General features: G+C 37.3%; 1 protein-coding gene across 10 annotated transcripts in view; it reads right to left on the minus strand.

Moving 5' to 3' along the window:
- Positions 1–27,769, minus strand: part of DNAH7 (dynein axonemal heavy chain 7) — a 393,327-nt gene that overhangs the window by 26,336 nt on the left and 339,222 nt on the right. For all 10 annotated transcript variants that reach the window (XM_054679168.2, XM_054679169.2, XM_054679172.2 and 7 more), the window contains 4 exons: positions 20,485–20,646; positions 11,378–11,563; positions 9,420–9,557; positions 5,207–5,437 (listed from right to left, as the gene is read on the minus strand). In XM_054679168.2, coding sequence (XP_054535143.1) covers positions 5,207–5,437; positions 9,420–9,557; positions 11,378–11,563; positions 20,485–20,646 — 717 coding nt within the window. The remainder of the gene's footprint in view (positions 1–5,206; positions 5,438–9,419; positions 9,558–11,377; positions 11,564–20,484; positions 20,647–27,769) is intronic.

The raw sequence follows: 27,769 nt of genomic DNA on the forward strand, positions 1-27,769 counted from the left end.
ACAAATTAGTCAATGTGATACATCATATCAACAGAATGAAGGACAAAAACTATATAATAATTTCAATTGATACTGAAAAAGCATTTGATAAAATTCAACATCCCTTAATGATTAAAAAAAAACTTTAAAAACTGGGTATAGAAGGAACATACATCAACTTAATAAAAGCCATATATGACAGACCCACAGCTAGTATCATACTGCATGGAGAAAAGCTGATAGCCTTTCCTCTTAGATGTGGAAAATAACAAGGATGTCCACTTTCACAACTGTTATCAACATAGTACTGGAAGTCCTAGTTGGAGCAATCAGACAAGAGAAAGAAATAAAGCACATCCAAATTAGAAAGGAAGAAATTAACTTATCCTTGTGTGCAGTTGATATGATCTTATATTTGGAAAAACCTAAAGACTCCATCAAAAATACTGTTAGAATTGATAAACAAATTCAGTAAAGTTACAGGATATAAAATCAATATACAAAAATTAGTAGCATCTCTATATGCCAAGAGTGAACAATCTGAAATCAAGAAATCAAGAATCCCATTTACAATAGCTACAAAAAGATAAAATACCTAGGACTTAACCAAAGAAGTAAAAAGACCTCTATGATAAAAACTATAAAACACTGGTGAAAGAAATTGAAGAAGACACAGTAAAATGGAAAGATATTCCATGTCAATGGATTGGAAGAATCAATATTGTTAAAATGTCCGTCCTACCAAAAGCAGTCTATAGATTCAGTGCAACCCCCATCAAAATACCTATGACATTCTTTATAAAAATAGAAAAAAAACCGCTAAAACTTATATGGAACCACATAAGACCCAGAATAGCCAAAGCTATCCTGAGCAAAATGATCAAAACTGGAGGAATCACATTACCTGATTTCAAATTATACTACAGAGCTATAATCAACAAAACAGCATGGTACTGGCATAAAAACAGACACACAGTCCAATAGAACAGGAGAGAGAACCTATAGATAAATCCATACATCTATAGTGAACTCATTTTTGACAAAGTTGCCAAGAACATACTTTAGTTGACAGTCTCTTCAATAAATGGTGCTGGGAAATCTGGATATTCATATGCAGAAAAGTGAAACCAGACCCCCATCTTGCCATATTAAAAAAGTTAAAACGGATTAAAGGCTTAAATCTAAGACCTCAAACTATGAATCTACTGTGAGGAAACATTGAAGAAGCTCTCCAGGACCTTGGATTGGGCAAAGATTCCTTGAGTAATACTCCACAGGCACAGACAAACAAAGCAAAAGTAGACAAATGGGATCACACCAATTAAAAAGCTTGTACATAGCAAAAGAAGCAATCAATAAAATGAACAGAGAACACAGAGAATGGGAGAAAATATTTGCAAACTACCTATCTGATGAGACATTAAGAACCAGAATATATAAGATGGTCAAACAACTCTGTAGGAAAAACTCTAATAATCCAATTTTAAAATGGGCAAAAGATCTGAATAGACATTTCTCAAAAGAAGACATACAAATGGCAAAAAGGCATACGGAAAGGTGCTCAATGTCACTGATCATCAGAGAAACCCAAATCAAAACTACAATAAGATATCATCTCGCCCTAGTTAAAATGGCTTATATCCAAAAGACAGACAGTAACAAATGCAGGTGAGAATGTGGAGAAAAGGGAACGCTTGTACACTGTTGGTGAGAATGTAAATTAGTACAACCACTGTGGAGAACAGTTTGGAGGTTCCTTAAAAAACTAAAACGAGAGCTACCATATGATCCAGCAATCCTACTGCTATATATACCCAAAGAAAGGAAATCAGTATATTGAAGATATATCTGCACTCCCATGTTTATTGCCGCACTACTCACAATAGCCAAGATATGAAAGCAACCTGTGTCCATCAACAAAGGAACAGATGAAGAAAACGTGGTACTTATACACAACAGTGTACTATTCAGTCATAAAAAGAATGAGATCCTGTCATTTGCAACAAAATGGATGGAACCGGAGATCATTATGTTAAGCAAAAAAAGCCAGCCACTAAAGGACAAACTTTGCATGTTCTCATTTAATTTGTGGGAGCAAATTTTTTTTTTTTTTTTTTTTTGAGACAGAGTCTTGCTCTGTCACCCAGGCTGGAGGGCAGTGGCACAATCTTGGCTCACTGCAACCTCCGCCTCCCTGGTTCAAGCAATCCGCCTGCCTCAGCCTTCCAAATAGCTGGGATTACAGGCATCTCCCACCATGCCAATTTTTGTATTTTTAGTAGAGATGGGTTTCGCCCTGTTGGCCAGGCTGGTCTCAAACTCCTGACCTCAGGTGATCCACTGGCCTCCGGTTCCCAAAGTGCTGGGATTACAGGCGTGAGCTACCATGCACAGGCCATGGAAGCTAAATATTAAAACAATTGAACTTGTGGAGTTAGAGAGTAGAATGACGGCTACCAGATGTTGGGTAGAGTAGTGGTAGGTAGGGTTAATAGTAGGGATGGTTAATGAATATTTTAAAAAATGAAAGAATGAAGGAGATCTAGTATTTGATGGCACAACAGAGTGATTACAGTCAATAATTTAATTGCACATTTAAAAATAACTAAAAGAGAATAATTCATTGTTTGTAACACAAAGAATCCATGTTTGAGGTGATTGATACCCCATTTACCCTGATGTAATTATTATTCACTGTATGCCTGTATAAGAATATCTCATGTTTCCCACAAATATATACATCTACTATATAACCACAAAAATAATAAATAAGTAAAATGTATTGGCATAATGTTTTCATGATGTCATCTTCAGATCTCTTAGACTATAGTGTCTATTTTGATTACTTCATTTCCATTGTTGATATTAGTTTTTGGTTACTTCTCTTTTTTTGCTTTGTCACTTCTATTAGTCTTAAAATAAGGACCATTTGGCTTTGTTGAGTCTATTATGTTTGTTTTCTATTTCATTAATTTGTCCTTATTTTATTATGCTTTTTGTTTTTCTAACATATATTTGAAGCTGCATTCTCCAATTTTTGGCATGTTGATATCTGTTCACTCTAATTTAATAGAAATTATTATTAAATTTTCATTTAAATTTTTTAAGCTGTGAGTTATTAAGAAGTGTTTTACTAAATTTCCAAATATATGGGTATTTCTCATTGTGCTTTTGTTATTCATTACTAGCTTAATTCCTCTCTGATCAGAGAATGTAGTCTGATGATCTGAGACCTTTTAATTTATTGAGACTTGTTTTATAGTTTTTATATAGTCAATCTTTGTAAATGTTCCATGTTAATTTGAAAAGGAAAGTATATTATACTTTTGTGGGAATCAGTGTTCCATATACAGCAGTTAGCTCAATTTGTAAATGGAGTTGTTCGACACTTCTATACCTTTACTCCTCCTCCTCAAAATTTCCTCCTCCTTTTTTTTGTTCAGTTTTAGCATTTAAAATTTATTTATTCTAGTACTGAACTTACAGGATATCCTTTTTCTTGTCTCTTAAGCCAAATAATTCACTTCTTTTCAATCTTTCTTGTTTAATAATTAAATTAAAAATAAAGTTAAGACTATAAATTTTCTTGGGTGTAACTTCAGCTTTATCCCATAATTATAATGTGTAATTTCTTTTGTTTATTGTTTTACTCTTTAAGAACTGCCAACTAGTTTTTTATTTCAGTAATAACTCATAAGCAGCCACCTCCCTCTGCCTCCAATGCAGAGGGAGTTGCTGAACAAGAGACCAGTTCAGCTAGATTTCTCAATCATATCATTGGTCTCTGTCTGTACTGCTGTTTCCCCATAATCCTTTCAGCAGTGGTTAGAGTAAACTTTTAAAAATGTAAAATGGGTCATTTCACTTCAGTGCTTAAAACCCTCTGAAGCCTTCTCTTTATATTTATACTTTAAAATCAAATAAAACAAAATTTAAGACCCTAACTATGGCTAACACCATCACGATCCAGCCTCTGGCCAGTCTTCTCTGTAGTATTAGGGTCTGTCTCATGCTCACTCCACTCTAGCCAATCAGCCTTTCTACTTGTGTTCCTGGACCAGGCCCAGCTTGTTTTCTCTTGGCTTTACACTTGTGTTATACCCTCTGCCTGAAATACTCTTCCCTGAAACGTTCCATGGATTGCCCCTCAACGTAATTTAGGTCTCTCTCCAACAGTCATTCCTCAGAGGGACCTGACCCAACCTAAGAGAGCTTCTCACCCATCATTCTCTACTCCCTAATCTTGTTTAATTTTTCTCCATAAAACTTATCACTTACCAAAATTTGTATGTATTTGTTTATTTTTAGTTTGACACAGGGTCTCACTCTGTTGCCTGGGCTGGGTAGGATCGTAGCTTACTGCAGCCTTAACCTCCCAGTCTCCAGTGATCCTCCTGTCTCAGCCTCCTGAGTAGCATGCACCACCATGCCCAGCATTTTTTTTTTTTTTCAGAAGAGACAAGGTCTTGCTGTGTTGCCAAGGAAGTTCTCAAACTCCTGAGCTCAAGCAGTCCTCCCACCTTGGCCTCCCAAAATGCTAGGATTACAAGCATGAGCCACCACACTTGGCCAGTTTATTTCTCAGTTTGCCTCCCTCACTAAAATTTGAGCCTGGGCCAGGAGTTGGTGGCTCACACCTATAGTCCCTGCAGTTTGGGAGGCCAAGGCGGGAGTATCACTTGAGCCCAGTTCAAAACCAGCCTGAGCAGGATGGCGAGACCCCATCTCTAAAAAAATAAAATTAAAATAAAATAAAATAAAATAGCCAGGCTTGGTGGCTCACACCTCTAATCTAAGCTACTCAGGAAGGTTAGGCAAAGGAATCCCTTGAGCCCAGGGGTTCATGGCTGCAGTGAGCAGTAATCACATCACTATACTCCAGTCTGGGTGACAGAGTGAGACCCCATCTCTAAAAAAAAATAATAATAAATGAAAAAATGTGCTTTATGAGGGCAAGGGCTCATTCCTTACCACACTGTGTCTCCTTAGCATATATCCAATCCAGGGTCCTATCCCTATCTAACATCCTCTATACTTATTTCCCTGTTTATTAACTCTCACTCCCAGAATTCTATAACCTCCTCAAGGGCAAGAACTATTTTCTAATCGTATCTATCCCCAGAACCCAAAACAGTGCTTATACAGTATTTGTGCTAAACAAATATTTGCTAAATAAATGAATGCTATATATAATTTAATGGGGGTTTTTTGGTGTTTTTCACCTTACCTTGATTGCTTTTTGAATATTTACACACGAATCTCTTATGGTCTTCAGTAACTTATTGAACCGTCCCATCTCTTGGACAAGTACAGTGTTCATGCTCTGAGTATAAGTTGTTGGGTATCTCCTCATGGCAGCCTCGATGTCGAAGTTGTTTGGAAGTTTGCCCAAGATGTCACTAGCGACCTCATTCACTACTTCATCTGATGATTTTGCACCAGCACCTGCTGAACGAGACTATGAAGAATCCAAACTATAACTCAAAAATCCTCATAAAGGTCTAAGAATAGCTGAATAGGAAAAATCCTAAGGTAAATCTTTATAAGAAAGAACATTGCTCTCTATTTTATCCATGATCCATCTCCACACAAGATTTATTAAAGTGATGGTAACAGGCAGGAGGATGGATTTTCAAGGGAAAACTATTGTTAGAGAGGAGGAATAAGGGCATGTAATGTGTTCAGAGGCAAAAGAGGATCTGGAGAAAGCAAATAAGCTGTATGCTTGGCTGCTAGGGTACAGGGGGAGTTGCAGATGCTGCAGATAGTGGAAGAAAAAGCATTGCACTGGTGGAGTGGCCAAGCGATGGCGGGCATTAAAACCCAGATAGGGGAAATCTCATCTTGCTTTGAGAAAGCATGCCACAAAATATATTTGCCAATAACTCTGGTGTCTACTGGTTGCCAAAAGCAGAGATATAGTTTTCTCCTTGAACCAGGAGAGAAAGAAAATAAGCTCATCTCCTCTAAGCAGCTGGAAGAGTTATGGACGAAAGACAGACTTTAGTGATTCATGTTGGAAGCAAGGAAGGAGAATTTCAATTCCATTTTTGTTTTTTATATTTATGGTGGCATTGTGTAAATGAATCTATATTTTCTGAAAAAAAAATTAAATCCTCAGAACAAATGAATATGGGGTATGTGTTGAAAGAAAACAAGTACTATTAGAACATAAATAAATACATCTCATGTTTTACCAGTCAAAGGAAACTGTGTTTAGTCTTCTTTTAGATTTTGTTTCCTGGTTTCTGTACTATAAATATTAATATGCTCAAAATTGATTCTGAAAATATTAACTTTTTTATTGTTTTTTAATATTAACTATTTTTACCTAAGTTTCTACTGTGACTTTTTTTTTTTTTTTTTTTTGAGATGTAGTCTCACTCTGTTGCCCAGGCTGGAGTGCTGTGGCACGATTTCCGTTCGCTGCAACCTCTGCCTCCCGGGTTCAAGCACTTCTCCTGCCTCAGTCTCCCAAATAGCTGGGATTATAGGGGACTGCTACCACGCCTGGCTAATTTTTGTATTTTTAGTAGAGACAGTGTTTCACCATGTTGGCCAGGCTGGTCTCAAACTCCTGGCCTCAGGTGATCCGCCTGCCTCGGCCTCCCAAAGTGCTGGGATTATAGGCATGAGCCACCGTGCCCGGCCTCTACTGTGATTTTAACACTACTTACCACATACCACCATAATATCCTATACAGTTACACAATAAAATAATTAAATGTTGGTACATTTTAATTATGGGCTATTAAAAAAGAGATATGCTCATATAATAATCCTTTATTATGATTCCATAGTACCAGGTTTACAACAAAATATAAAAAACAAATCATAGAGAACAAAAAGTATTTGGCTAAAACTAATGAAATATCTAATTCCATTATATTTAAAGAATCTATGCTGATTTCCAGTAGTATTTTGGTGTGCATAAAAGGCAGCAAAAACTCATTAAAATATTCCCATATTCTAACAAGAGCTGTGCCTCTGCAAAAAAAAAAAAAAACAAATCCAGGTCTATGGTTCTTCAAAAAATGTAAAAAAAAAAAATTTAATAACGCAAACATTCCCCTTACCTATTTCTCACACACAAAGATCACATGATTAGGGTGATAGGTTTTTGAAAGCAATATCCAACTGATACTGATAATTAAGAGCAATTGGGTCCTATTTATTTATAATTATTTATCTTAGCTTTTTCCTCTTTACTATCTTTCTTTAGAGTTATCACAAATAGCATCTGGAATCTTCTAAGGGTTATTTTCCTCTTAAAGATAAGTGGAATTCATTTTCAGAGACATCAGAAAGTTTAACCTTTTCAGAGATCCTAGACTATTATCTAGTTTTATAATATTCTAAGTTGAAACAATTTTTCTATTCTAAATAGTGTGTGGCAGTTAACCACAAGCAAAGGAGCTCTGCACAAGCAAACTTCTTAGCTCTGATAGCTTCCTCTTTTATTTTTTCCAAGATAAATTAGTTAAATACAAAAAGTCTTGTCATCATTAACTTGCTCTCCAAGCTCTGCAGTTCTGGTCTCTTTACCTCTGAATTGTGATAAACCCAATCTAGAATCACTGAACTACTGCTCACCCATTACTATAACTGTATTCGCCAACCTGAGTTTGAGGATTGAAAGAGGCTGTTTAATCATATACTGAAAAGATACCCCTTGTGTATTTAAACTTATTTGTTTGGTTCAGAGTCATTTTCTGTTGGAATGACCCCACTGTTTTACGTATTCTGTAATGTGGCACACCCCGTCAAGTTTAAGTAAAGCCAAAAGACACTGTTAATGTCCTGTTGTCAGACTGTTGTGTATTACATGCAATCTAATGCTCCTAAAGAGCTACTCATTCATGTTTGCACATATACTTTTATGCCCAGGCAATAACTGATTTTAGTGCTATCAATATCTAAAATGGATGTAAAAATAGTCTTTGTTCCTTTTCCCTTATTAGAAAATGTCATAGTAGAGTAGACCAGAGATAGGAGTTCCATGGACTCTTCCATTATTCCATTATGCTATTACTAATGAATAGTCCACATTATCCTTCTAATTTTTAGCTTTTTAAGAATCTCTGGCTATCTGCCTTCTAGTTCTCATCCCCCTTTCAGAATCTGGAAAGAGAATATAGCATAGTGGTTTAGAACACAAGATTCTGGAGCCAAACTGGTAGGAGCCAGACCGCTTGGTTTTGAGTCCTGATTTGAAATCGTACTAGCTGACTTTGGGCAAACTGCTTAATCTTTCTGTGCCTCACTTTTCTCACTGTAAAATGGGAATAGTAATAGTTAGACCCTACTTCGAGGGACTGTCATTAGCATTGCATTGTTATACACAATAGCACTTGGAATAGCACTAGTACAGAGTAAGCACTATACAAAAGTATTAACTGTTGCCATTTTTACTCTGAGATGCCATAAAAAGATCAGTTACAATTCAGTTAATAGGATAATTTGCTTGACTGATTATTCTTCCTTAATTCATCAAAATTTTATTGAATCATTATGGGAACTCTTGCCATTTGGACTAATTTCCTTTCAAAAACAAATTAAATTAACAACTGAGCATATCTTCTAAAGGAATAACAATACAAGATAGCTTCCTCTTTTATTTTTTCCAAGATAAATTAGTTAAATACAAAGTCTTGTCATCATTAACTTGCTCTCCAAGCTCTGTAGTTCTGGTCTCTTTACCTCTGAATTGTGATAAACCCAATCTATCTCTTAATAGACAAGCAAGATTAGCAAATGTTTTTCATTAAAATGTACTGACCTGTGCTCACGGCAGCTAAATTCTGGTGTCTTTGCAGATTGTTTTCCCACACCCCAATGCGCTTATGCACTCTCCAGGAGAGCTGCATCTACAAATTCTTCTCCTATACTTTTAAATTCATTTTGTACTTACTATTGCAATTATATTTTAAATGTTATACTAATATAAATCTGAAAAAATATGAGTGTGAATGAAACTGTGTCCATGTAAATCAGTTTAAATGTTCTGGAACAGCTGTTGAAATACTAGGGGACTGGAAAATAAAATAGGTAAAATTTTAGATGAATTCTCTCATCAAACTGCTTCCCAAGTATCTTTGAAATTCTTCTTCCTCTTTAAAGAAATTTAAAAGGGACACAATGTATGATGTATTTAGGTAGGGCAAGAAAGGCAAAATGAAACTCCTAGAAGCAGAATGATACTTAAAGAATATGTCTTGGTTCCCAAAAAAAGATAGATGGAAAAAAAAAAAAAAAAAACGCACGTTCAGGTACTTAGTGTTCAAATCCTTATTTAAGTTATGTATGTATTTTTGTCTTTTCCTTTAAATGTTTCTCCACTTGAACAGAATTGTGTAAGGAAGCCTGTTCAGTGCTGGCACATGTGCCTGGGGAGCATCCTTCCCAGGCCTCAGAATCCAGCTCCTATACAGATCACATACCTGTGTAAGAAGAATGTTATCAAATAGCAGCTGAGTTTCTGACTGATCCTTAGTGATATCTGCATTGGCATTCATCCCAAAGATTTCTGGTGCTGGGGTCAGTGGCAGAGTCTTTGTGTATTCGATGTAGCTTTTGTGCTGCAGAGATGAATAACAAGAAGTCAGGAGATTAGAAATCAATTACTTTCTAGAACTTTTCACAGAAAAGAGGCAGTTTTCAATACTCAAGTTATTGACTGGATAGGCCTGTGACACTGGACATTGAGTGCTTTCACTTTCTTTCAGCCTGGGCCAAAGTTTAAAAAAAAATATGAACAGCTAGGCGCGGTGGCTCACGCCTGTAATCCCAGCACTTTGGGAGGCCGAGGCGGGTGGATTACCTGAGGTCGGGAGTTTGAGACCAGCCTGACCAACATGGAGAAACCCCGTCTCTACTAAAAATACAAAATTAGTCGGGTGTGGTGGCACACACCTGTGATCCCAGCTACTCAGGAGGCTGAGACAGGAGAATCACTTGAACCCAGGAGACAGAAGTTGCGGTGAGCCGAGATTGCACCATTACACTCCAGCCTGGGCAAGAAGAGTGAAACTCCATCTCAAAAAAAAAGAAAAGAGGAAAAAAAAAGAATATATTTACAGAGAAAAAGAAAATGTACCATTCAATTGGAATGGGTTTTTTAATGGGGGGAGGGGAATCCTGGTAACTTCATTTAGAAATTACCTACAGAGAAATCTTTGTGTCATATTTTGCTGATGATTATTCTTAATTTATCACAATAAAAATATTTTTTTCTGATTTACTCTGATTATTCTGTTTACTCTTACTGTAAAAAATTCACCCAATTCAAAAAAGTAAAAATTATTTAAAATTCTATTATTCTGAGATAATCACCATTAACGTTATACTTCTTTTTATGCATACACACATATTTTATATTTTATTTAAACGGACTTCTATTAAAGTTTCATACCTTCCTTGATGCTCATAGAATCATATACAAACATCCACACACACACATGGCAAAGGGGGTTTGGTCATGGATGGCTTTACGATTTGGGTCACTTTACAAACACCTTACTTCATCTTGCTTTTTTCTCACTTGGCAATTCATCATTGGAGATCTTGTTACCCCAGCTCCCATGTTGACTTGCTGTACCCAACAGTGACCTAGGCTTTGGGAGTGATTTTTCCCTTTATCTATACCAACATCTGCCCTTGGCTAGCATGAATCCTAGTGGAAGATGAGGTTAGGGTTGGGGGTTACAGTATGTGTTTCTGTTGCTTGTGTTTAACTTTCAATATATGCCCTTTGACTTCTGGGAATAACATGAGAACCAACTTGATTGTCTTAGCAATCTCTAGAAATCCACTGTGATCATCAGAAGGCAGTGGACAGGACTGGAGAAGAGCAGAAGGGAATCTTGGTCTTGTGCTGCAGGTGGTTCTGCGACTCGCTGCCACCTTCTTACCTGTGTGGCCTTGGGCAAATTATTCTACTGTAATGAACCTGCTTTCTCATTTGTAAAAGGAATAAAATAATAATACCAATGTTAATTTGATGCTCTAGTGAGATAATTACTTGCAACTGACTTCCAAATAATTATAAATATTAACTACTACTGCTAATAATATTTTGCTAATACCATCTCTTATGTATTTTCATTTTAATTGGGGACAATGTCTTTTTAGCCAAAGGACTGAGTTTATGATGACAGAACTTCAGGTCACTGAGAAAGTGTGAGACACGTTTCTGATACTTCTTACATTACAGCGAACAGGAAACCCCTAACTCCACCTATAGCATGAGCTTTGTTTTGTCCCTGTATGACTGAAGAAAGCACAGACAAGGGTAACAAAAAAACAAGGTCTGCAGCAAAATCACCATTTAAAAAATATCATCACTACCAAAATAATTTCATGTCTTACTGCTTTTAGTTTTTTTGAAGGGCATACTTACATCACCAGAAGGAGGAACAAAATAGATGCCACTTGAGTCGAACTTATAGTCTGAATTTTCAACTAATTCGGGATTGAAGAATTTGTTTAGAATGCTGCGCAGCGTGCGCCGGTCCCAGTCATCGGTCACTCTGCCTCCATAATTGCATTCGCCAGTCATGTACCGCAGAGCCTCATACGGCAGCTCCTAAAATAGTGCGTGTCAGTCAACCAGTTATCAGTAGCATGTTATACAGAATCGTGTTTCTTGTTTTTTCCTATTAAATTAAACATCTTACAAAAAGTTCGCATTAACACAACTTCCCTTCGTATGCTTCCCTGCTAATTGTTGCCATTTTTCCCAGGGCCGTTCACTTCTTTTCTGGCTTTTTATTTCCATCCAGTCAATGCTGAGAATGGAATTCCTCTATTAACTTGTGAATTTATTGTCTATTCAACCAAAATTATTTCAACACCTACTATGTGCCAGATACGAATGAATTAGATCATAATATCATCTATGAAAACTTTGCACAGCTGAGTGACATGCAAAGCAGATAGAGTGTAATTCAGAGGGCCGGGCATGGTGGCTCACAACTGTAATCCCAGCACTTTGAGAGGCCAAGGCGAGAGAATCACTTGAGCCCAGTAGTTTGAGAACAGCCTGGGCAACATGGGGAGACCCTGTCCCTACCAAAAAAAAAATTAACCAGGTATAGTAGCACATGCCTATAGTCCAAGCTAGGGAAAGGGCTGAGGTAGGAGGATCGAAGCTGCAGTGAACAATAATTGTGCCACTACTCTCCAGCCTGGGTGACAGAGCAAGACCTTGTCTGAAAAAAAAAAAAAAAAAAAAATATATATATATATATATATACACACACACACACGTATATATATAAAATAAAACTCAGAGATCAGCAGTGTTACTTCACCACCTTTCAATATCCATATATATTTGACAATTTGAATCATATATATATATATATACACAATTGTACACTTTTTTTTTTTTTTTTGAGACTGAGTTTCACTCTTGTTGCCCAGGCTGGAGTGCAATGGCAAGATCTCGGCTCACTGCAACCTCCACCTCCCGGGTTCAAGCGTTTCTCCTGCCTCAGCCTCCCGAGTAGCTGGGACTACAGGCGTGTGCCACCACGCCCAGCTAATTTTTTGTATTTTTAGTAGAGACGGGGTTTCACCGTGTTAGCCAGGATGATCTCGATCTCCTGACCTCATGATCCGCCTGTCTTGGCCTCCCAAAGTGCTGGGATTACAGGCGTGAGCTACCGCTCCCAGCCAGACTGTACACTTTTTTTTCCACAAATTCCTATATGACTTCTTTTACAATTTCATAAAACATTCTTTGAAAATACTATTTTAATAACTGTTTTCTAATATTAAACACTTTCATTGCTTCTAATTTTTTAGTGTGCTGAATTATGTTCATTAAATATACATTTCTTAAAATGTCTAATGATTCTTCAGTCTAGATTCCTGAAAAGGAAATTACTATTTTCTTTCCAAAGAAAGAAGCTTATAAAAAGCAATTTATAAACATTACCAGTCTGCTTTTCCAAAAAGCTGAAGCATTTGTAGCAGCCAGTTTTAAAATCTTTGCTAATATGGTAGGTCAATAATATTATTTTAATTTGCATTTCTAGAACAATAGTGAGGTCCACAATTATTTCATATGTTTTATAATATTTGTTTTTTTTTTTAAACTAGCCTCCTATCTACTTTTCCTATTAAAGTATTGTAGGGTTTTTTTTGTTTGTTTTTTGAGTCAGAGTCTTGCTCTGTCACCCAGGCTGGAGTACAGTGGTGTGATAAGGGCTCACTGTCTCCACCTCCAGGGTTAAAGAGATCCTCCTACCTCAGCCTCTCAAGTAGCTGAGACTACAGATATATGCCACCATGCCCGGCTAATTTTTGTATTTTATGTAATGGTGGGGTTTCACCATGTTGCCCAGGCTGGCCTCGAACTCCCAGGCTCAGGCAATCCACTGCCTCAGCCTCCCAAAGTGCTGGGATTACAGGCATGAACCACTGCACCCTGCCCTATTAAAGTTTTAATAGTACTTCTTTGTATATACTCTTTTATAAACTGACTTTTATTTTTCAAATTTGTGGAAATATTTTTTCTACTTAGTTTTAAAAAGTATTTTATTATGTTCTTTAGTGTATAGAATTTTTAGTTTATGAATGCAATGGTGTTGATTTTTCACATTGCAATTTATTTTATCCTGAGCATAAATACTAACACACCCACTAGCAGTACAGAAAATTCTATTTCTCACCACTCTCAAGAAAACAGAGTATTATCATTTAGGAAAATAATTGATAATAAAACAATATAATTATTTTTAATTTTGATTTTGACATTGGCACTCTCAAAATTTTTATTCACCATTTGTATTTCTTATTTTATAAATTATTCACTCTGATCTATGTTTTTCTAATTTAAATGGTTATCTTCTTTTTCTTATTCAAAAGCTCTTTGTAAAAATTGAATCAGTCTTTCAGATAAAATTTTAAATATTTTATCCATTTTGATTTATCTTTTACTTCTATGATGTTTATGATAGTTTAATATAGCAATATTTAAAAATATTTTATGCTAGGCCAGGCGCGGTGGCTCACACTTGTAATCCCAGCACTTTGGGAGGCCGAGGCAGGTAGATCACTGGAGGTCAGGAGTTTGATACCAGCCTGGCCAACATGGTGAAACCCCATCTCTACTAAAAATACAAAAATTAGCTGGATGTGGTGGAGCAAGCACCTGTAACCCCAGCTACTCAGGAGGCTGAGGCATGAGAATCACTTGAACCTGGGAGGTGGAGGTTGCAGTGAGCCGAGATCGTGCCATTGCACTCCAGCCTGGGCAACAGGGCAAGACTCTGTCTCAAAATATATATAATCTCAAAAAATATATATATTTTTATACTAAAATATAGTAATCTCTTGAGAATTTTTTCATCATTTTTGTGCTTTCTGTGTCCTCCTTACAGTAACCTACTAAAATCTAAAGTGCATAGATCTGACATTCTAGTGATCCCACTTTGAGCAAACCTTTCAAGTAGAAACAGTAGCACTAGGGTAAGTAGTAGTGATTAGAGAGGGGAAATTTATTGAATTAGATGCTGGAAATTATAAGACTTGTTATTTGGTAGAACTAGAACTTAAGGCAGTGAATTTAGGAGAACACGTGTCAGTGACAAAGCCCTTGTGAAAAAAAACAAATCAAATCAGGAAGAATTGCAGAACATTTATGTGCTTCCAACTGCAAATGTGAGCGGAGTTTGATGATACACATACTGCCTGGGCTTGCGCTGTTGACAGGCCCTCACCCCATAAAAATGAAGTACAATAAGAAAATGAAATATAATAAGAAAACTCAATGCAAATCAAATAAGTAGTAAATGAGGTAGAGGTGGATCAGCTAGCCCTTGAGAAGGCTTTGTGATGTAGACATAGATGAGATACGGAGGAGGAGAATTTCATAAGGGTTAAACTTGGCCAACATGCCCCTGAGAGTCCATGAGGTAAATGCTATCTGTTGTTTCTCTCAGAAGTTTGGTCAAATCCAGGGCCAATTAAATTGAGGAGTGTTTTCCCCAGGGGTGGGTGGGTTGGTGGGCATGTAGATTACTAAAGTTTCTAGAAATAGTGGCAGTTTGCTGCTTGGATTGCTTCCCTGTTCCTTGTTACAAGAGGGTTGAGACAATGAGCAGCAGGAGAAAGTAGGTGAAAACAGGGCTCGAAGTCAACAACTAGTATTCATGGTTATATAAGAAGTTCATTTTAACCTTAACTAGCAAAACACACACACACACAAAATCTTAATTATCAAAAAGGGGAAATGCTGTGTAAGTGGTCATTAAAACGAAGATCTCTATCTACTTTGAAAGTTATCCACAACATATGTAGGTAAAAAAAAAGTAAGCTGAAGATAAATATGTACACTATAATAATGTTTTTGAGAAAAAATTATGTGTGTATTGTGTTTATATATGTGTATCTATATATGCACAGGAAAATGTCCAGGCACATATGCCCCAGGATGTGAAAATGGTTGCCTTGGGGATCAGTTAGGGTCAGAATGAGGGGTGAGAGGTGGGTCTTATACATACATACACACACACACACACACACACACACACACACACACACACACACAGACACACCCCTACCAAAACAAGAATGACAAAGCAATTGCCCATCTGCCAAGTAGATAATATATATCCACCTAAATTTTCTTCTTTTACACTTTTAATTTTTTCTATTTAGTCTTTATTTGGATCCAACAGAAATTATATATGAAGAATCTACTTTAGCAAATAACCAATTATTCTAACTTCATTTATCAAATACCTCTTCCATTTCTAATGTTGATTGTTCAAGAAGGAGTGCATTAGACTTAATAATGTCAAAGGGAGCTATGAATCCACATTCTGCAAAGAATCCCTCTTTAACTCATGATGAAGTATACATGACTCAAGTATAGCAGTTTTGGCAAGTTTGCAATACAATTACTATGCTGGAGGAATTGTGAAGCACTTGCTGACTTGTCATTTAATAGAAGGAACCACTTTGGTCAGTGAAACATGTCATTTAAAGATTCTTGAAGAAAGTGAAATAGCTCATACTTGTACCACGTAATTATTTATCATTTTTTATTTAATACATTTAAATATCATATTCTTTCACTATAAATGAACTAAAAGAACCACAGAAAAACATGTAAATTAGCCATTTTTTTCCAAAAAAAATTGTATTATTTCTGCAAAGTCCTGAAAGTTAGATGGAGTTCAGCATTTAAAAAGACATAACACTTTTGAAATTACTGTTGCAAATCCAACAGGCACTTGATTTATTCTCTCCAGCATTTAACAGGATGAACTATTCTTGATACTCTTTATTTACTCAGCTTGCTCGCTCCTGCTTTTTTTCCTGGCTGCACCATCTGCCCTCCATGTCTTCTGTTCTCTCTCCTACCATTGTGTTTTGGTGCTCACCAACATACAATCTTTGTTCTCTTCTTTTTCTACAGCACAAGGCCCCCCCTTTAAATCTCATCTATTTTCAGGCTTCTCCTAACACTTGAATAACCTATAAATCTCTATTTTGTGCTCTCTCTTCCCTTGAGTTTTATATCTATATGCCAAGAGCCTAAAAGACATTTTTACCTGGATATCCACTCGCCCATCTGCTCTATACCTATTAATGTCTGGTTCTATTCCCTGTCTGGATTAATGAATGAAATCACCACCAATCCACACCAGAAAACTCACATCAACCAAGGCTTCTCCCTCTCCCTTTACCATTGAACATATAAGTCATTTCAATCCTTTCCCCTACATATCCATTGTATCTCTACCATGTTCCCTAATCTTGCTCAAATGATTTCGTTTAGACTCTTATCGTTATCTGCCTGGGTTATCATGATAGTCTCCTGTATTACTTTTCTATGACACCAATAGGTGGCTTAAAATGATAGAAATTTATTTTCTAACAGTGCTGGAGCCTAAAAGTCTGAAATCAAGGGATTGGCAGGCCACACTCTCTCTCAAGCCTCTGTAAGGATCTTTCCCAGCCTCCTCTAGTTGTAGCTCCAGGTGTTTCTTGGCTTGTGGCAGCACAACTCAAGTCTCTGCCTCTGTCTTCACATGGCTGTCTTCCTTCTCTGGGTGTGTTCAGATTTCTCTCTTTTTATAATGACACTAGTCATATTAGATTAACGGCCCAACCTACTCCCACATGACCACATTTTAACTTAACTAGTTACACTCACAATGACCCCATCCCAAAATAATGTCACATTCTGAATTACCATGGATTAAGACTTCAACATGTCTTTTACAGGGACACAATTCAACTCCTAGTATCTCCTAAAACCAGCCTGCCAGCTAAGTCTCTCTAAATCCACTCTCCATTCTGTTGTAAGAGTGATCTTCCTAAAAGGCAAAAATAGCCTCCAAAAAGCACACCAATAACAACAGAATAACCACCAAATTAGTTGGCATGGCATAACGTTCCAAATCACTCACAGTTAACCAAATTTTTTCACTGATTTGTACTTTTTTTTTTTTAAGATTATTTTTAAAGAACAGTTTTAGGTTCACAACAAAATGGAACAAAAGGTATGGGGATTTCCCACATATTCCCTGTCCCCATACCTGCACAGCCTCCCCCAGTATCAACATCCATGACCAAAGTGGCACACGTCTTACAAATGATGAGCCTACACTGACACATCATTCATGAGGACTCGAAGTCCACAGCTGACATTAGGGTTCACTCCTGGGGTTGTACATCCTATGGATTTGGACAGATTCATAATGCTGTGTATCTACCATTACAGTATCATATAGAATATTTTTGCTGCCCTAAATAAAAATCATCTGTGTTCTACCTATTCATTTTTCTTTCCTACCTAAGCCTTGGGAACCAATAATCATTTCACTGTCTCCACAATTTTGCCTTTTTCAGGATGACTGTATTCTCCCACTTAGCAATATGCATTTAAGTTTTCTCCATGTCATTTTATGGTTTAATAGCTTATTTCTTTTTAGCACAGAATAATATCCCATTGTCTGAATGTATCACAGTTTATCCACTCACCTACTAAAGGACATCTTGGTTGCTTCCAAGTTTTGCCAATTATGAATAAAGCTTCTACACATCTATATGCAGGTATTTGTGTGGACCTAAGTTTTCAACTGCACTGGGAAAATACAAAGGAGCATGATTGCTGGATCATATGGTAAAAGGATGTTTAGTTTTATAAGAAACTGCTAAAGTATCTTCCATAGTGGCTGTACCCACACCAGCAATTAATGAGAGTTCCTGCTGCTCCACATCCTTGTTAGCATTTGGTGGTGTCAATGTTCCAGATTTTGGTCATTCTAATAGATGTGTAATGGTCTCTCGTTGTTTTAGTTTTTATTTCTCTGATGACATATAATGTGGACCATCTTTTATATGCTTATCATATTGTATATATTTATTAGTGAGATGTCTGTTAATATCTTTGACCCTTTTTTTTTGAGATGGAGTCTCGCTCTGTCACCCAGGCTGGAGTGCAGTGGGCACGATCTCGGCTCACTGCAAGCTCCGCCTCCCGGTTTCACGCCATTCTCCTGCCTCAGCCTCCCAAGTAGCTGGGACTACAGGCTTGTGCCATCACGCCCGGCTAATTTTTTGTATTTTTAGTAGAGACGGGGTTTCACCGTGTTAGTCAGGATGATCTCGATCTCCTGACCTCGTGATCTGCCTGCCTTGGCCTCCCAAAGTGCTGGGATTACAGGCGTGAGCCACCGCACCCGGCCGACCCATTTTTAAACCAGGAATTTTGTTTCCTTATTGTTGAGTTTTAAGAGTTTGTTGGATATTTTGGATAAGAGTCCTTTTTCGGATACGTCTTTTACATTTTCTCTTAGTCTGTGTGTGTGTGTGTTTTTAATTTAATTTAATTTAATTTATTTTTTTAAGACAGGGTCTTGTTTAGCTAGGACTTGTATTAGCTAGGACTTCTAGTACAATGTCGAAAGCAGTAGTGAGAAAGGATATCATTGCCTTGTTCCTGATCTTGGTGGGAAAGCTTCTAGTTTCTCACCATTTAAGTACAATTAGCTGTAGGTTTTTTGTATGTTTGTTTAATCAAGTTGAGGATGCTCCCCTCCATTCCTAGTTTACTGAGAGCTTTTTGTTGTTGTTGTTGTTGTTGTTTTGTTTTAAATCATGAATGAGTTGGATTTTTTCAGATGTTTTTTCTGCATCTATCGATATGATCATGTGGTTGTTCTTCTTCAGCTTTCTAATTCATTAACTGAATTTGTAATGTTAAACCAGTCTCACATACCTGCATACTTTTAACTGACTCTTCACTAAATAATATTTTAAATTAGAATATACCCTACAAGTGTTCAGAACAAATTCCTAAATGGAAGAGCTTCTCATCCTTTTTTATTTTTTTTGTTTTGAAAAGTGTAATTATAGCTCGAATACTTCCTCAGGCACTGTATCACTGCATTTTTGCTCCCTTATTAGTGTATTTTTTGGATAAATGTTACTACAAGAACAAAGCTCATTAAATTTATGATTCTTTTGAATATTTTGTCAAATTTAGATGCTGCAGAATTGAGGGCTTTCTGAATTCATTCTATAGAATAAGAATTTGTCTGATGAAACACAGAAGCCCAAATAAAAGATTCTTCACATAAGTTTAGATACACCATCTGAACTCTCAGTATTTATTTTGTTCAGTTTCTTCTTTACTTTTATAGAGATAGAATCCAATGCCTTCCTGTTTGTAAGCCTTTTTAAAAAGTCATAATTTACTAAGTTTCAAAGACCAAAACTTTTTGATACTCAATTGACGAAATGATTTAGTTATAGATTTCAAACTAAATTTGAACAAAATTGTCAAAACTTAGAGGATTAACTTTCAGAAAAAGGCCTCATATTTTTATAGGACATTTGGGTTTATTTACCAAGTGCTTCTTCAAAGGTACAGGCATGTCAAAAATCCCATTGATAAATAGCAAAGAGAGAAAGGGTACTGCCATGCTGCATGTGTATGAGTACATCAGAACTGGAGAGGCTGAAATGTGGTTGATGTGACAACATTAGGCTGTTCGGCTTCTTTCCACAGTCTATACCCCAGGTTAACACCAATGGCTTAAATAGATTTTTTTTTTTTCCTGACAAATGGTCCAAGCTCTGGAATAATGGTATAACGACATTTCCCTAAAAATAAAGTCATACTCCACAAAGGAAGACAACTGGTCTGTTTGTTTTTTACATTTTGGAAGCTGGTTAATAGTCTTCGCAAGTCCTTTTCAAAATAAGTATAATATTATCATTTTTTGGATCTCCCTAAGTGTTTGTGTGTCAAAATAAATGATATATCATGGGTTTCTAATAGACAAACTGATGTCCTAACTACCTAGTATAGCAGTTATATACCCTATTACAATAAAGTACTACTTAATAAGCTGTTGGGAACTACTCTCCTATTCATTTCATAAGAGTAGAAATTAATCAGAAGTGCCCACTTACTATAACACACTTATAACATGATAAAGAGCAACATAGGTAATGTCCTTGCTGTGATTTTTATGATACCTCATACTGGTTCAGGAACATGTGGAGCTGCTGTACGCTGATTCTCAGATCTGTCTCATTGAACTCATAAGGAATATTCCACCCTAGGGGTCCAAATTTCCGTCTTTCTTGTACCAAAGCATGAAAGAAACACAGGCCATAAAGCAATTTCTTGAATTCCTCCTGTAATGAGAAGAAATGATGCCGCATCATTATTTTCTCCATATATTGCATTATATTTACCATATTTTAAAATGAAAGCAAATTTCTTTCATTTATAAATAGCATAGGGACATATTCATCCCAAATTACAATTATAACAGAGTTAAGTATGTTTCTACAGCTTTTCAAGCAAAGTATGTCCGTCTGTGTATATGTTCACATAGCTATGCACACATAGCTGTGTACCCCAGGTTTTTAGGAAGCATTGGAGGCTCATCTAACTTAATGCTGCGTTACAGATTTTTGAGGTCCTTACTGAAGCATCATAAGGCAACATGTAACAATTCCAACGTGTGCTCCCAGATCACCATGGAGAAATGTCAAAGGAGATAATTCGAACCGATTAGAGGTCTCTAAAACCCACGAGGAGAATAGGAAACAAGGAAAATAGAACTTGAAAGAGGATTTGTGAAGAGATTTCCTGGGAGGGAACAGCTGTTATGCTGGGAGTCCCCTTCCCCTAATCCCCAGTAGGGAGGGTTGTGTGGGGTCTACCCTCTAAGTTCGAGTTAGTGAGAAGGAATTGATGGGGCCACCTGGAGAGCTGACACATGTCCCCTGCAGCTGGGGCAGGGTGGAAAGTAGGGAGAGGATGGTAAAAGTGAAGTCGCCACACTCCTCCAATAGTGGGCCCATCCAGTGGGAATCCCAAGGAGCAGACGGAGAGTGTGGGCTGAGAATGGGAGCTGGGGGTCATTTTAAAGGTGCCCTGGTTAAGAAGACTTCTGCCACGGGGTGAGGAAACCCCAAGGGTAAGAGCCTGTATGAAGGGAGTGCTGGAGAACCAGAAGCTGAGGAGGATTTGGAGTAGCCATCTTGAGTAGAGGCACTGCCAAAGGTGACAGAGTCACAGTCACAGAAGTCCAGCAGGGGAGCCTAAGGAGAACCCATGAAAACACTCACAAGAGATTTCACAAAGAGCTCAAGGGTCAGCTTTAAATGATTTGCCAAGTCCAGAGAGCTGTAGGCAATAGCAGCCCCCATCAGGAATTTCTGCCTCTCCCAGCCTTGCCCTCACACACACTTGGAGCTGAGCAGTCAGTATCACCAGCTATCAAGTGCAGGAGGAGTCACAAGAAGAAAGATGCCAACTCCATCTTCCCCCAAGGGCAGGAAGCCCACTAACTACAGGCCCAAGGTGAGACACTGGGAAGTGGAAACCTAGATTTTGAATAAAAGTTGAAGTAATGATCAATATATTACATTATACTTCTTGGTTTCTGAATCAAGGCTGGCTTTACAATTTAAAATGACTACAGAACACTTTACTACCTAACAGTAACCAGAAAAGTCAAAGAAATGGCATTTTATACAAGAGCAGGGGAAGGGTTTCCCTCATAGAATAACTTTGAAAGGTAGAGTGGGAGACAAAAAAAAAGTTACATAAATTTAACCATAGAGGTAGTTAAACATGCTGGGCTAATTCTGGACTATTTTCAATATATTAGAGAATTGAGCAAATCAGTAAATGTGCTGATGTGTTGAAAACCAGGCTTCTCATTGCAGAAGAAGGGACATACAAATATGGAATGAGGAAAAGCAAAAAAGATATCTGAGAAGCGTGACTGAAATTGGAGGTATTAGTATGAATTCATCACTTCTAAAATATGTATGTAGTATTTATGTGCACATGAACTTGTCTGCATGTATGTGTATTTGTATATTTGCATGTATGTGTGCATGTGTATTTGTATATTTGTGTATGTGTGTACATGTATATACTTCCAAGTTCTCTCCACTGAAAGAGTCAAGAAAATACAGACAGATAATGCAGTAGCAATAAGCTCCTCTAACACCCAAACCATGCTCTCCAATGCCATTCTCCATTAAAAGGAAATGGGATTCTTCAGAAAAATGGCTGATTCCAGGGCTGGGGCAAGATAGGTACACCATGAGCCTGGAACATCTTATGCCAGAAAGTAAGAGGTACTACTGCTACTAATCACCAGATAATAGAATTTTTTTTTTTAAATATGGAACCTATACCAAGTACAGAGGAAGCAGTTTGAAGGAGCCCTAACTGACCAACTCTGGAAGAATCTGAGTACCGAAAGACTCAAGTATAGCAATGAAAATACTTAATGTACCATTGAGGGGGAAAAGAAAGCATAGGAATTCATAGTCCATGCCAATTAATAGATAAACAAATGGCGGAGAAGGGAGAACTGTTGCTTGTAGTAGAGTGCCAAGTGTCGAATGTGGAAGGGAGCACTTGGGTGGGAAATAATATTTTTACAATCATCACAGGAATAACTGGATCAGGTAAGAATCATCAATGATTACTAAGTCTGGGTTGGGGCTGGATTTTGATGAGGAATGGGATATTTTCATGGTGCTAAAGTATCTCCCCCACAGACTGATTATTCCTGGCAAAGGAGAAAGCAGTTATTATACAGTGAGGAAATAAGGCAATACTTTGTCTTGGTGATCAGAATTAGTATCATCAATGAGGGACAAATGGCATCATGTGCCTCCAGATGTGATCTCTGAGCATACAACATCACCTATGGAACATCTTGGCTAAGAATGAATCACCTGAATCTAATCATGAGAAAACATTTAAAAAAAAAACCAAAATGAGAAATTTATTAAAAAACAGAGAAGAAGTCCTAGCCAGAGTAAACAGGCAAAAGAAAAAATAAAAGACATCCAAATAGAAAAAGAAGAAGACAAACCATCTCTCTTTGCTGACAATATGATTCTATACCTAGAAAACACCAAAGACTCTGCCAAAAGACTCTTAGAACTGATAAATGACTTCAGTAAAGTTTCAGAATACAAAATCAATGTACAAAAATGAGCAGCATTTCCATACACCAATAATGTTCAAGCTGAAAGCCAAATCAAGGACACAATCCCATTTATAATAGCTGCCTCCCACCCCACACAATACCTAAGAATACATTTAACTAAGGGCTGAAAAATCTCTACAAGGAGAACCACAAAACACCGCTGAAAGAAATCACAGGTGACCTAAACAAATGGAAAAACACTCCATGCTCATGGACTGGAAGAATCAATACTGTTAAAATGGCCATACACCCCAAAGCAATATACACATTCAACACCATTCCTATCAAACTATCAATCATTTTTCACAGAATTAGAAAAAATTAATTCTACAACTCATAAAGAACCAAAAACAGCTTGAATAGCCAAAGCAATCCTAAGCAAAAAGAAGAATACCAGAGTCATCGTATTACCCAACTTTAAATTATATTACAAGGCTACAGTAACCAAAACAGCATGGTACTGGTTAAAAAAAAAGAAAAAAAGAAAAACAGACACATAGACCAATGGAAGAGAATAGAGAACCCAGAAATAAAGCTGCACACCTACAGCCATCTGCTCTTTGACAAAGTTGACAAAAATAAGCAATGGAGAAAAGACTCCCTATTCAATAAATGGTACTGGGATAGCTGGCTAGCCATATGCAGAAGAATGAAACTGGATCCCTACATTTCACCATATTCAAAAATTAGCTCAAAATGGATTAAAGACTTCAATGTAAAAACTCAAACTATAAAAATCCTAGAAGAAAACCGAGGAAATACCCTTCTCAAAATTGGCCTTGGAAAATAATTTTTGGCTAAGTCCTCAAAAGCAACTGCAACAAAAACAAAAATTGACAAGTGAGACCTAATTAAACTAAAGAGCTTCTGGAGAGCAAAAGAAACTATCAACAGAGTAAAAAGACAACCTTCAGAATGGGAGAAAATATTTGCAAACTATGCATCTGACAATGGTCTAATATCCAGAATCTATAAGGAACTTAAACAATTTAGCAAGCAATAAACAAATAACCCCATTAAAATGGGCAGAAGACATGAACAGACACTTCTTAAAAGAAGACTTACAAGTGGCCAAGAAACATAACAAAAAAAGTGCTCCACATCACTAATCATCAGAGAAATGCAAATCAAAACCACCATGAGATACCTTCTCATACCAGTTAGAATGGCTATTACTAAAAAGTCAAGGCCAGGCTCGGTGGCTCACACCTGTAATCCCAGCACTTTGGGAGGCGAAGGCGCGTGGATCACGAGGTCAGGAGATCGAGACCATCCTGGCTAACACAGTGAAACCCCGTCTCTACTAGAAATACAAAAAATTAGCCGGGTGAGGTGGCAGGCACCTGTAGTCCCAGCTACTCAGGAGGCTGAAGCAGGAGAATGGCGTGAACCCCGGGGGGCGGAGCCTGCAGTGAGCCGAGATCGCGCCATTGCACTTCAACCTGGGTGATAGCGAGACTCCGTCTCAAAAAAAAAAAAAAAAGTCAAAACACAATCGATGCTGGTGAGGCTGCAGAGAAAAGGGAATGCTTATACACTGTTGGTAGGAATGTAAATTAATTTAGCCGCTGTGGAAAGCAGTTTGGAGATTTCTTAAATAACTTAAAACAGAACAACCATTCCACCAAACAATCCCATTACTGTGTGTATATCCAGAGAAGATAAAACATTCTACTCAAAAGACACATGAACTCATATATTCTCAGCACTAATTGCAATAGCGAAGACATGGAATCAACCTTAGTGTACGTCAATGATGGACTGGATTAAGAAAATGTAGTACTTATACACTGTGGCATACTATGCAGCCATAAAAAAGAATGAAGTCAGGCCCTTTGCAGCAACATGGATGCAGCTGGAGGCCATTATCCTAAGACAGTTAATGCAGGAGCAGAAAACCAAATACTGCATCTTCTCACTTATAAGTAGGAGCTAAACATTGGGTAAACACAGACATAAAGAAGGAAACAATAGGCCAGGTGCAGTGGCTCATGCCTGTAATCCTAGCACTTCGGAAGGCCAAGGAGGGCGGACCACTTAGGTCAAGTGTCTGAGACCAGCCTGGCCAACATGGTGAAACCCAGTCTCTACCAAAAAATATAAAAATTAGCCAGGTGTGGTGGTGTGCACGTGTAGTCCCATCTACTCATGAGGCTGAGGTGGGATAATCGTTTGAGCCCAAGAGGTGGAGGTTGCAGTGAGCTGTGATTGAGCCACTGCAATCCAACCTGGGCAATAGAGTGAGACCCTGTCTCAAAAAAAAAAAAAAAAAAAAAAAAAAGGAACGATACTGGAGACTACTAAGGGGAAAGGGAGTGAGGGGGCAAGGGCTTAAAAACTGTTGGGTACTATGCTCACTACCTGGGTGACAGGATCATTCATATCCCAAACCTCAGCATCACTTAATATACCCATTTAACAAACCTGTAAATGTATCCCCTGAATCTAAAATAAAAGTTGAAAGTACAAAAAAACCAAAAAATACACACACACACAGACACAGACACAGACACACACACACACATATTAAAAAACCAGAGGGAGATGACTTCTTCAGAGATATCAATGTCATAAAAGACAAAGAAAGAATAGGAAAATGTGCCAGATTAAAAGAGACAAAAGAGACGAGGCAATTAAGTATAATACTGAATACTAGACCAATGCTGTCAGGGACGGGAAATGGATATTACTGCATCAACTGACAAAATTGAAACACAAATGATAGATTAAATAACAGTGTATCCTTCTTAAACTTATTAAAAGTAATAACTGTACCAGAATAAGATAATATCCCTATTCTTACAAAATTTACACCAAAAAAATGTAATGATAAAGGGCCATGATATATCTAACTTATCTGATTTACATGTACCTGATGTGGGGGCAGGGGAGGGATGGTCAGGGGAAGGGGGAGAGAGAGAGAGAGGAAACACAAATAATAAAGCAAAAGGAATAAAATATTAACAGGAGATGAATATGGGTAAAAAGGTGGAGGGATGTTCCTTGTACTATTGTTATTTATTTATTTATTTAGAAATAGGGTCTTCTTGCTCTGTCACCCAGGCTGGAGTGCAGTGGGATGATCATGGCTCACTGCAGCCTTAAACTCCTGGGCTCCAGCGATCCTCCCTCCTCAGCCTCTTGAGTAGCTGGGACTATAGGTGTGTGCCACCAAGCCTGGCTAATTTTTTATTTATTTATTTTTATAGAGGTAGGGGTCTCACTATATTGTCCAGGCTGACCACAAACTCCTGGCCTCAAACAATCCTCTTGCCTCAGCCTCCCAAGGCACTGGGATTACAGGTGTAAGCCATCATGCCTGGCCCTTGTACTATTTTTATACTCGCATTTTTTCTGTAAGATTAAAATTATTTTCAAATAAAAAGTTAAAACAAAAATTATGATGTGCTGCTTTGGCATTTAATGAGACTTTGGTTTTCGTTCGGGCTGTGTTTCATAAATTCCTGGACCTGAAATATAGGTGACTACTGCTGGAGAGACCTTTTGTTCTAGAAGAAAGGGAGGGTTTGAGTTAAAATTTTGCAAAGAGGCTCTGTCTAGTCCATCATACGCAGAAATGCCATCATCATCTATCTGGGAGTAACCTGCTCTCTCTGGCCCTAATCAATGCAAAAGCTAGTCCTATGGCAGATCTTAGAAGCTTAAGAGATGGTTTGACTTAGTTTTAAATATAGGCCCCCTTTTATGTTTTAGTACCCAAGACTTTTGTTTAATGAAAGTACTTCTTTATTTTTAATGTTTTCTTTTGATGTGCACTTAAAACAAATTCAGACATCAAGCGTGTGAGCTTTTTAACAGCAAAAACTTCCTAAAGTTCATAACCCCTCTTAAAAAGAAACTCTTCCATTTTTAATTATGGCAAAACGCTGTGAAACAATTTTAGGTCACAGACATTCACGTACATAATTCTAATCATGAAAGCAGTGGGTGGTTTCTCTGCTTGCCTGGTGACGCTAAAAAAGACCCTTATGAGTCCCATCAATCAAGAAGTAAAATCATTTTGGCTCTCATTATAGTTATATGAAGGAAATATTTTTATGTTTTAATTTAGAGACATGGCTCTAAATAGCACAAGGCTCAGTTAATATCCTGAAACAAGATTCTCCAACCTTGCAGATTTGTACTGGGAATGGCTTACAGCTGACTTTCTAAATAGAAAGCTACATTATTAATGACACCCCATAAGATCTCAGCTGAGCAGGAATGAGGCTGGTGCTAAAATTAAAATAAAATATTAATAAAATTGACTTCAGCACAGTCAATAATCAGTT

This window comes from Pan troglodytes, chromosome 13, assembly GCF_028858775.2.
Source record: "Pan troglodytes isolate AG18354 chromosome 13, NHGRI_mPanTro3-v2.0_pri, whole genome shotgun sequence".
NCBI lineage: Eukaryota > Metazoa > Chordata > Mammalia > Primates > Hominidae > Pan > Pan troglodytes.